At 36.5% G+C, this 12,388-nt stretch overlaps 1 protein-coding gene across 1 annotated transcript in view; it reads right to left on the bottom strand.

Moving 5' to 3' along the window:
* Positions 1 to 4,165: 4,165 nt before the first annotated feature.
* LOC145671513 (uncharacterized) overlaps positions 4,166 to 12,388 on the bottom strand; it is a 48,153-nt gene continuing 39,930 nt past the window's right edge. Inside the window, exons 3-4 of the mRNA XM_081740702.1 lie at positions 6,743 to 8,152; positions 4,166 to 5,551 (exon numbers count right to left, since the gene is read on the bottom strand). Coding sequence (XP_081596828.1) covers positions 4,166 to 5,551; positions 6,743 to 8,152 — 2,796 coding nt within the window. The remainder of the gene's footprint in view (positions 5,552 to 6,742; positions 8,153 to 12,388) is intronic.

The raw sequence follows: 12,388 nt of genomic DNA, 5'->3' as shown, positions 1-12,388 counted from the left end.
AGTTGATGTTACACGTGTTAGTCGTAATCATGGAAATGGAATCAGATTTTGACACCAAACAAATAGGATGTCAAAATGGTCTGATAATGTTCTTAGTAACACAGTAAAACAGTAAGTCACAGCTACCCGTTGTGAAAAAGAAAATTGCAATGAAAGCTTTGGTGAATACCTCTCAAATAATCTTTGGGAATGTAATTACCATCCAACAAATGGTGAAGAGAGTTAATATGAAAATCAGGCTTAAAAAACAGAACCAGAAATGGAAGAATGAAACCGCATCCGAACCAGAAGGCATTATACGAGTTAGTACAAGGAAACGGAAACCCATCTATCAGCGAGAGAGAGAGGGAGATAGAGAAATTCAAATATGGAGACAAAAATGAATGATTTACATATACAAGTTTAAAATTGGAGAAAAATGATCGGACAGCATCTGTATTATGACGAAAATTGTGACTGTGTGAAACAGAAAAAGGAAAGGTGAACTGTGAGAATCGCACTAAGCAGTTGTCGGATTAAGATGGAGAACTCTTGTTAAAGCATCAGATAATTGCGAAGTGAGAGAAAGATCTTAAGATCTGGGGAACTAAAAATTTAAAAAATCTTTAGGTTCCAAGACGGGTTTTGAAACACGGATCTCTTAGTTGTCGAATCTTGACTTTATCCATTCAGCCACGGAGAACTCAATGTAGTATGTCACATACTTTTCCTGTAGCTATTAGAATAGGATATTCCAAACGTTGACTCGTTGGATGCGCCATTCAGGTGGGACGTAGACCTCTTGTAGCTTAGTTACAGAGTGTATAGTGAACTTCCCCTTTTCAGGAACATTTTTTAAGGCAGTAGAAGTTTATTCCTATTGTGTTAATTACGTTATATTTGATAGAACTATATGATAAAGTAGTGCCAAATACTTTGCCACATTCTCTGTTAGATGAATGTTTAGTGTAAGCGATTCCTACTTGGATGATCTCAGGTTCAAATCTCGACCATTCTTATGGATTTTTTCTTCTGGCTATGCTCATACTGTGCACTCCAGAAGTTCAATTTTAAAGTAAATGTAGTCGCAGCTAGTTTAAGCCGAAATTATTTTCGAATGTGTTATTTGTTATTACATGCTTTCCTTTAAGTTGCGATGTTTCAACTTTGATATTAAATCCTACAACTCTAATGTGATTCAATTCCCTACGTCAGATCATGCTGAATGTTTGCACAACGATGGCAGTCGTCATGAAAAATAATTCCATTGTTACTATTATATATATATATATATATATATATATATATATATATATATATATATATAAGTGGACCGTACGATGCAACATGGAATCCTGGAGGAATTTCAAACGAATTAAGTGTAAGTTTAAATTACCATCTGACCAATTTACTGTATGGGGAAGACACTGAAACCATCCCTAGGAGGGGAAGTAATGAGATGTGGAAAAGTAATAGAATACGAAAGACATTGGTGTCGAATTCATAGTTTTCGAAGAGATGAATAGTGGCACATCAGAAGAGCGCTTCTCACTTGATTTAGCCCTGCATAAATGAAAAATGGTTTTAAAAGTATATTTTCATTTCAAATATAATTTTTGAAAATATTGTCCTTCAACTTAAGTTTAGGACAATGATTTTAGTAATTATTATGATTTTAGGCTCAAATATGATTTTAGTAATTATTTCTACTTCTTAGTTATTATTACATATATTTTCTCTTTATATTTTATTCTGTGTTATACCTTTATTATATACATAGTATGTCTTATACATTTGAAGAGAAGTTTATGACGATTCAGAGTAGCAAGGATATACACGGAATGTAGGAGTTTGTGGTTCACAGCGCCCGCTTCCCCGATATCACTACTTTTTTGTAAATTGTACATATTTTTAGAGATGATTTGACACCAATATCTTTCGTATTCTATTACTTTTTTACATGTCATCCCTTCCCCTCCTAGGAATAGTTTCAGTGTCTTACCCCATGCAGTAAATTGTTCGGATGGAAATTTATACTTACACTAAATTCGTTTGAGATTCCTCCAAGAGTCAATGTTGCACTGTTTTTTTCTGAGTCAACCTATATATATATATATATATATATATATATATATATATATATATAATCAGTAGCATTTTTTTACTTCAGCATGACTGTTGTCGTTGTGCAAACATTCACCATGATATGACGTAGGGAATTGAATTACATTAGAGTTGTAGGATTTAGTATCAAAGTTGAAACATCGCAAGTTAAAGGAAAGCATTTAATATCAAATATCACATTCGAAAATAATTTCGGCTTAAACTAGCTGCGACTACATTTACTTCAAAATTGAACTTCTGGAGTGCACAGTATGAGCATAGCTAGAAGAAAAAATACATAAGAATGGTCGGGATTTGAACCTGAGATCATCGAAGTACGAATCCCTTACAGTAAACATTCATCTAACAGACAATGTGGCAAACTGAACGGCGCATCCACCGAATCAACGTTTGGAATGGAAAAATATGTGACATACTACATTGAATTCTCCATGGCTGAATGGATAAAGTTAAGATTCGATAACTAAGAGGTTCGTGTTTCAAAACACGTCTCGGAACCTGAAGATTTTTTAATTCTTAGTTCCCCAGATCTTAAGATCTTTCTCTCACTTCGCAATCATCTGATGCTCTAATAAGAGTTCTTTATCTTAATACTGCAGTGGTCGCGCTTTTTAGATTACCTGTTTGGTCGCGCGGATCACTATTGTGATCCACAGCTTAATTGTATTCAAACGGTTATATTTATAGTACTGTTATTATATGGTGGGTGGGGAGTATAAAGCAAAGTATAACGCACATTTTAATAATATTCGTTTTATTATCTGAAGAAAATACACTTATTTATAAGACATTTTGTAATTTTAACAAAACTCATAACAAACTTATAACAAAACATTCATTTTATTGCCAATCAGGCAAGCAACGCTCCAACAGGTGTACGAGCATTTTTAGCATCACCCTAAGGACCAGGTGTATGAAAAGGAGGTATTATATTGTTATATGGAACTCTAGAAGTACGTGGCAATTGAGGCTTCAAATACCAGCTCTCTTTTCTTACCTTTTCCCCTATCTATGTAAAACTCACGCAAACCAAGATTAGGTATTTGAGAGTCTCCTGTATGAATTGCTTCTATTGGAATATCTTCCTCTGCTACTTCTGCAGTTAGTGGAATCCTCTGCTTCTTTCTTTTATTCAACTCCATTAGTGTCGAATTCATAAGATACCTCGTTATCAATCAAGAGGTCTTCCTCTACTTCGTCTGGGTCTTCTATACCAACAACGCTGCCACAGTCACTCTCTGTTTCATTTAACTAATCACGTATCTGTTCACTGCCTCGCTCCGACATTTTAAACACTAAATATACGCAACATATAGAAAACAAACACAGTTATTCCTGATGATGTATGAGGGGTGATATGTTTATGTACTTTATTTACAAAACACGCATATCACATCCACAGCAATGAACTGTATGATTAAACCCATTTTACTGATTCACCCAGATATCATGGAGGATCGAGAAATAAGACTTAACGAATAATTTAGCTGTTACTTGTTTCAATTCTTATTCCAAAGTACATGCGTTAATATGATAAATATGACATGCTTTGTTCATATGTTAATATACTGATATAATAGTTAAATATTAGTACAATGAGTTACTTATCTTAACTTCCTTTCGCAGTTAATTGTTGCTAGCTTGCTGCTAAACCACATGGTTGCTTGCTAAACTGTCATACTTTGTCTTCGGTCACACATAAACTGAGTAGCACTCTAAAACACTGTTAAGAACATGTAAATCTTGTCTATGAATGAACATGTGTTTCTCTAAAGACTATGAATAAATATGTTTTTCTAAACTATTAATGAATATGCTTGCCTAGTTGCACTTCGCAACACTTTGTCGAATGCAGAGACACAACTTGAATAGCACACTGAAGGCACTGTTGCCAGCCAATGCAAACACAACTCACTAAAACTCACCAGAAAAATCACTAAAAGAATCACAAAGAATTCACTAAACCACTGAACTATATACAAAAAATGAAACTAATATGAATAAAAATGATGCACATATGCAAGCTTATCCATCCTCCCCCTCCTTGATTGGACACAATCAATTAATATTCTAGGGGTAAAGGAATTAGCTTAGCAACACTACGCCGAAAAATGCCACTTTTACACTTCACAGTTGCCACTCGCACTAAATTATCACTGCCCGGATGAACTTCTTCAATCACACCTAACTTCCACACTTGAGGAGGAACATTGTCTTCTTTTAACAATACGACCATGCCCGGTTGTAGATTAGGCTGAGCTGATTTCCATTTTCTTCTTTGTTGTAACTGGTTGAGGTAATCCCTTGACCAACGTTTCCAAATATGCTGCTTCATTTGTTGAATCCGTTGCCATCTTCCTAATCTGTTGATAGGTACGTCCAGTAGATCTGGTTCCGGAAGGCTGAGAAGTGTAGCTCCCATCAAAAAATGTCCTGGACTGAGATACGTTGGATCTGTAGGATCGTTGGAAATGGCTGTCAACGGTCTTGAATTTAGAATGGCTTCAATTTGAATAAGTAACGTGTTCAACTCTTCGTATGTCAGACTTGCAGTTCCTGCTACATGCCGTAGGTGGTACTTCATGGATTTTATTAAACTTTCCCATGACCCCATGTGAGGAGATCTGGCAGGAATGAATTTCCATTCTAAACCTTCTTGAGCTGAGTGTTCCAGGATGTCCTTTCTGTTAGTCTTGGATTCAAAAAATTGTTGCAATTCTCGATTGGCGCCAACAAAGTTTGAACCATTGTCGCTACAGATAGATAAGCATTTACCTCGCCTAGCAACAAATCTCTTCAATGCTGCGATGAAAGCTTGAGAAGTTAAGTCTGAAACTATTTCTATGTGAACTGCTCTAGTGGCTAAACAGATGAACAACACTGCATATACCTTCATTTGAATTTTGCTGCGAATTGTGGACTTGACATAAAAGAATCCTGCGTAGTCCACTCCCACGTGTACAAATGGTCTTGCTTCATTTACTCTTTCCTTGGGTAAGTGTCCCATTAACTGTGATGAACTTGTTGATCTCCACTTGAAACAAACCAAACAATTGTGTACTATTGCCTTGACCATCTTCTTAGCTCTTGGAATCCAATATCTGGTACGCAAAGATGCAATAAGAAGCTGTGGTCCTGCATGAAGCAACCTTTTATGTTCTTCTTTGACTATCAGATGGGTGAAATGATGTTCTGCAGGTACGATGAATTGATGCTTGTTGTCGTACTCCAAGTTTGAATGTTCCAATCTTCCTCCTACTCTTAGCATTCCTTCCGTGTCCAGAAATGGAAAAAGATCCTTGATTGGGCTCTTTGTTGAAACTTCCATTTGTTGCTGCAAGTTCAATAATTCTTCATGATAAGTAGTATGCTGTACTATCTTGATACATCTGTGTAACGCTAAACGAAGTTCCGAAGCGTCAAGACTATCGGTTTTTCTTTCTAATTTCTTGGAAAGACAATTATGTTTAAATCGCAAACAATATGCTACTACTCTCAACATTTTGTTTAACGATGAATACCTTTTCATAAAGCTTGTTTCATGAACTGCCACCAAACTTATCATGACTTTCTTCTCTTCTGGAATATTAGCTGGCTCATTTTGTTCTTGACATGGCCATTCTGCTGTGTGAAGAAACTCTGGACCATGCCACCATTCTCGAGACTGAATAAGAGTATTGGGATCCGCTCCTCGACTAACTATGTCTGCCGTATTTTCTTTACTAGGCACGTGATGCCATTGATTGATTGATGTGATTCTCTGAATTTGAGCCACCCTGTTGGATACAAATGTCTTCCAACGATTAGGAGGTGATTTGATCCATGACAAAACTATCGTCGAGTCTGTCCACAGGTGTATACCACTGACCTCTATATTCAATATGGATAGCGTTTTGTCTATTAGCTTCGAAAGTAACAGTGCTCCACATAATTCCAATCTAGGCAAAGTTTGCTTCTTCAGTGGTGCAACCTTCGACTTTGAACAAAGTAAATTGACTTCAATGTTTCCTTGTTCGTCTGTAGCCCTGATGTACACTACTGCTCCAAAATTTTCTTCACTTGCATCGCAAAAACCATGTAATTGAATTTCCTTAACGTTCTCCGAAGACATTACGTTTCTTGTAATTTGTATCTTCGCCATCGCAGGTAGCCAAGACATTAATTGATTCCACTCAACTTGTAGGACTGTGTCTAAGGGGTCATTCCAATCCATCCCTGTCTTCCACAACTTCTGTAAGAAATTCTTGTATTTGATGACAATTGGAGCGATTAGACCTAATGGATCGAAGATAGATGACACTATACTGACGACTTGTCTTTTTGTCATTGCAACCTTACTTTCTACTGCAGTTCCGTGTTTACAAATTTTGTTCGAAATTATAAGTTTGTCTGTTAATGGAATCCATGCTATTCCTAAAGTCTTAACACCGTCTTGCTGACCAAGTATGATTGGCTGTTGTTTTTCCCTGAAGTCTTCAGGAACTCCTTGAAGTACTTCTTCTTTGTTAGAACTCCATTTACAAAGCTTGAAACCTGCTCTGCTTAAAATATTAATAAGATCCTTCTGTAGTTCTAAGGCCTTTGACACGTTTGGTACTGATTTTAACACATCATCAATGTAGAAATTGTGTTTTATTACTTCTGCCGCTTCTGGAAATTCCTTGGAATTTTCCTCCGCTATTTGCTTCAGACATCTTGTTGCCAAGAAGGACGCTGACGAAGTCCCGTACGTCACTGTTTGTAACTCATACGACTGGATCGGTTCTTCTACTGAGTTTCTCCAAAGGATGCGTTGTAAACACTTGTCCTCATCATGAATTAATATTTGGCTGTACATTTTCTCTAAGTCTGCTGTAAATGCAACTGGATACAACCGAAACCTTGAAATAATGGAGTACAAGTCATCTTGAACAATTGGCTCAACTTGAAGAATGTCATTCAATGATTTGCCATTAGACGTTTTTGCACTTGCATCAAAAACCACTCTTAATTTAGTTGTTGTACTGTCCATCTTGAATACAGGATGATGTGGAAGATAACAACTGCTGCTGCTGTTCACGTCTTCTTCTGTAACTTTTCGCATGTGACCCAAATTTATATACTCATCCATGAAGGCGGCATATTGTTTATGAAACTCAGGATTTTGTAGCAATCTTCTTTCAAGCTGCTTAAATCTGTGTAGTGCCATGTTGTAAGACTCTCCTAAAACTGCATTCTCTTCCTTCTTTGGTAATTTGACAATAAATCTTCCATCTCCATTTCTGGTTAAATTCTTTAAAAAATGCTTCTCACAATTTTCTTCTTCCGGCGTGTAAATTTTAGTCTGAAGATCTTCGAGTTCCCAGAATTTTCTCAATTGTGTATCCAAGTCTGTCTCCATCTGAGCAAAACATGAAATTACCGACTGGTTGGCTTCTTCGGGTATTGAAGGCATATTTCCGACGACAACGTATCCTAGCTTCGTTTCCTGCAAAACTGGATAATTTCCTTTTCTAGTCTTCTGGCCTGGCTCGAGGAGACTGTAGAATAACCCCGCACCTATAAGCATGTCCACTGACGATGAGCGATTAAAATTTGGATCGGCTAAGCAAATATCCTTTGGCAAGTTCCAATTACTGTAATCGATATCCTTAGAAGGTATGCAACCTGTAATGTTTGGCAATACTAAACAATCGACCACTGCATTAAAATCACATGTTCTTGAATAAATATGAACTTCAACACTGTACTGAGCTTCGGAGGTTACAGAATTGATACCTCTAATGGGAACACGATTTTTCGTTTTCTTGAGACCTAATCTATGAACTAAAGCTTCGCTTACAAAATTCGATTGAGACGCTGCATCTAATAACACTCTGCATTGTTGAAAACGACTTTTAGTGTCTGTTACGTTAACTAACGCTGTTGCTAATAAGACTTGCTGACCATAATTAATCTTAAATGAGCAATAAGAGTCCTGTGGTTGAACTTTAACCTGGTTCTGTTCCTTAACTTTAGGTACGTTAGTATTATTGTTATTTGTTTTGCTTGAACTGTCTTTGTTAGTAGCCTAGTGAGTAGTATCTTCATGCAACAGTGTATTATGCTTAAAATTACATTTCTTACAAGTACTTGATTTGCATGCCTTTACTTGATGTTTATTACCTAAGCAATTAAAACATAATTTATTTTGCTTCACGAGCTCCTTTCTTTGATTAATGTTAGCACTCAGAAATTCTGGGCAGCGAAAAACAGCATGCGTTTCTTTGCTACGGCAAATATTACATGCATTTGGAAGCACAGTAACAAACGCATTCACTTGACTGTTATTCTTTCTTTTTGCTTTAGAATCTACACTTTTGTTGTCATAAGTACTTTCAGATTGAGTAGGACGAATGTTCTCTAACATTTGACAACGACCTTCTAAAAATGAAAATAATTCCGATAACGATGGAAAGGAGTCACTACTTTGCTCAGCTTCCCATTCCCTTTTGCTTGCCGAATCAAGTTTTTCTACTAAATGCTGTGTTAGTAGTACGTCATGCAAAGGTTTGTCCAAATTCAATGCTTCAAGGGCTTGAGAATTACTGCGAGCAGTATTTACAAATTGTCTAATGTCTTTAGCGTTTTCTTTCGTTACTGGCTTGATATTGAGCAACCCTCGTACATACGTCAAAGCTATCAACCGTTTGTTTTCGTAGCGTTCAACAAGAAGCTTCCATGCAATTTCGTAATTTACTTCTACCGTTGGCAGATTTGCTATTAATGTAAACGCTTCTCCCTTGAGCGATGTGCGCAAATATTGAAATTTGCAAATTGTACTTAATGATTCGTTATTGTGAATAAGGGAAATGAAAATATCCTTAAAGGGCGACCACTCCTCGTATTTACCGCAAAATGTGGGCAAGGAAATTTTAGGCAATTGTACTGAACTACTACTAGAATTTCCAGCTTTGTTATTTGCTGCCCCTGAATCCGTTTTTTGTTCAAAACTATCAATAAATTCTTGTAACTTAACCTTTGAATCATAATACAGTTCCTCGAATGTAATTCTGTGCGTTTCTTGTTCACCCGTCTCATCCAAGAGCTCTATTTCTGACTGTATCTCATCAAACTTAATAAAAACCCCTTCAAGTGCAACTAGCCTTGTTCTTGCTTCTTGTATGCTAGGTTTATTTTCATTCTGTAGTTTTTGAAGAAATGTCTGTATTCTTGTTGCCTGACCTTTGACCGAAGCACGTTTCTTAATTAATTGACCCAACTGCACTTCTGCCATTGTTTCAGTCCTTTTTTTTTAACTACTCAAACCGCTGACAATATATATATATATATATATATATATATATATATATATATATATATTACTTCTGAGTGACCTACAAACGTGTAACCTTGAATTCAGCTGGGTTGAATGCACACACACCACTGTACTGATATGAACAGTTCTGTCCTGCTTATGACAGCAGCACCCACACAAACACACACGAGAACAAACAATTCAAAGTCACGTTTCTCGTTCTGATATCCGGTGGACGGAGGACCAATAAAATGATGATGTATGAGGGGTGATATGTCTATGTACTTTATTTACAAAACACGCATATCACATCCACAGCAATGAACTGTATGATTAAACCCATTTTACTGATTCACCCAGATATCATGGAGGATCGAGAAATAAGACTTAACGAATAATTTAGCTGTTACTTGTTTCAATTCTTATTCCAAAGTACATGCGTTAATATGATAAATATGACATGCTTTGTTCATATGTTAATATACTGATATAATAGTTAAATATTAGTACAATGAGTTACTTATCTTAACTTCCTTTCGCAGTTAATTGTTGCTAGCTTGCTGCTAAACCACATGGTTGCTTGCTAAACTGTCATACTTTGTCTTCGGTTACACATAAACTGAGTAGCACTCTAAAACACTGTTAAGAACATGTAAATCTTGTCTATGAATGAACATGTGTTTCTCTAAAGACTATGAATAAATATGTTTTTCTAAACTATTAATGAATATGCTTGCCTAGTTGCACTTCGCAACACGTTGTCGAATGCAGAGACACAACTTGAATAGCACACTGAAGGCACTGTTGCCAGCCAATGCAAACACAACTCACTAAAACTCACCAGAAAAATCACTAAAAGAATCACAAAGAATTCACTAAACCACTAAACTATATACAAAAATGAAACTAATATGAATAAAAATGATGCACATATGCAAGCTTATCCAATTCCAAAAACCAAAATGGGTCAAGTTTTAAAAAATGTAGTCCGTGTTTGGTCACGTAGATCACAATAGTGATCCAGCTACAAAAACGAGTACCCGGTAAGTGCACTTTTGGCAGCAGGAAAGCTGTGACAACACTGGTCTGTTCCACATGATGTGGGGAGAAGGTAGATGGCTCTTCAAGGGCAAGCGTTCTATCAATTCCTAGCGGCAACAAAAGATATCCCCCTGGATCACAATAGTGATCCGCGCGACCACTGCAGTGTTAATTCGACAACTGCTTAATGCGATTCTCACAGTTCGGAACCTTTCCTTCTTTTGTTTCACAAAGTCAGAATTTTCATCATAATACAGATGCTGTCCGATCATTTTTCTCCAATTCTAAACTTGTATATGTAAATCATTCATTTCTGTCTCCATATTTGAATATCTCTCTCTTTCTCTCAATGTCGTCCATGAACACATATGGCTTGGGATCAAACCTTCGACTCTTAAAACCTCTAGCAATATTTTATCTTAACTCTATAGGTTTATTGTTGAAAGCAGCATCATTTTAGATTTTGCCTGGGAGCTCGGGCAGTCGAAGATTGTCCACCAACATAAGAGTTTCACTTTTCTATTAGTAAACAAGTGTAATGAAATCTTTAAATTTTACGCCCCACGCCCCAAAGTTTAGGCTAAAGGAGACGGTGATAATGAGCAATGAAGGAAATGGTGGAATGAAGAAAGTGGGAGGAAACGGGAGAATACACGGACACGGTGTTTATCCACCACATAGTTTACTTGGATCGAACTGGGATCGATTGTTTTTATTAATTTATTACTATATTGTGATCAAACAATATGTATTTATTATGCTCAAGGGAGGAGGCAATTACACCCTCCTGTCATGCCCAGATGACGCAACTGGAACATTTGCTTGCAGTTACTAAAAAGAAATGAATAACACTCATTTCTGTCAGTAATTTTCAGAGCTCTCTGCCCGCATTACAGACTTTTGGAAGCACAAAATCCAACAATTACCATAGATTTCACAAGGAGCATCTTCTTAGTCTGCTCTGTTTGAAGAAGGGAAAGAATGCAAATATGAAGCTATGAAAACATTTTGTGACGTTTTGTTCTATTCAGGATCTGAAAAGGCAAGTCTGAACAAGCGAATGAAAAAGACGATTTTAGAGCTAATAAGCTTGCTAACATGATTTCTGTTTTCTTTTCGTCTGAATGGAAAGAGTATATATTACGTCACACACTGCTTTAGACAAGGATAGGGGTGAGTTTGATTGAATACCAGAAGTATATAGTCGATGAGAAATGTATTTCTGAGTGCATAAGCACACGGCGCAAGAGTTTTTTCCTAAGTTGGACTTAAACTTTTTGTAACATTTTGTATGCATCGTACTGTACAGAGTTCATAAATACTTGAGGTGCTAGTAAATTTCAAAAACTCTCTGTATTGGAAGAGTTTTGCGGATTGTTATACAGGCCCGTATCCACGGGGGATAGGGTGGGCCTACCAACCTAAATGTTCATTGCCCCCATAAAATCTTATCGGTAGGCTTGCAAATGAACTATAATATGGTTGGGTCGGGCCCCCCTACATTTTTGGGCTGGCTACCGGCCTGTGGTTATAATATGCTATAACATTCCAAGTTGTTGAATCCATTCCAAGAAACTGCTTGTCTTCATCTACTAACTTTTCATTGTTATATTGCGGTCAACATTGAAAGCTGTAAAGGTTGATTTCTACCACTTTTAGTTTAAAAATGAAAGTGAGCAGTTATAAAGTATTGTTGGAACGTCAATCGCTTGCAAAAAAAAAAAAAAAAAAAAAAAAAAAAAAAAACTCGGTCTTATACTGTTTTTGTTGTGACACATTCCAACAAAGAAACGGAAGGATGGATAAATGGTCATTGCGGTTCTAAAATATACCAATCTACTATTTAAAAAAAATGATTATATTAATCTCTGAAACCAAAGCTATGTAACTGATTCACTGCAATAATAGAGAGTAGTCGAAGAATTATAAGCTTCTTGTACTTTTCTTCTTTTGATTTTGAAGTACTAA

The sequence above is a fragment of the Thermobia domestica genome, chromosome 15 (assembly GCF_964235325.1).
Source record: "Thermobia domestica chromosome 15, izTheDome1.hap1.1, whole genome shotgun sequence".
Lineage (NCBI taxonomy): Eukaryota > Metazoa > Arthropoda > Insecta > Zygentoma > Lepismatidae > Thermobia > Thermobia domestica.
Note: the sequence above shows the minus strand (reverse complement) of the source record. Positions and strands in the feature narration are given on the sequence as shown.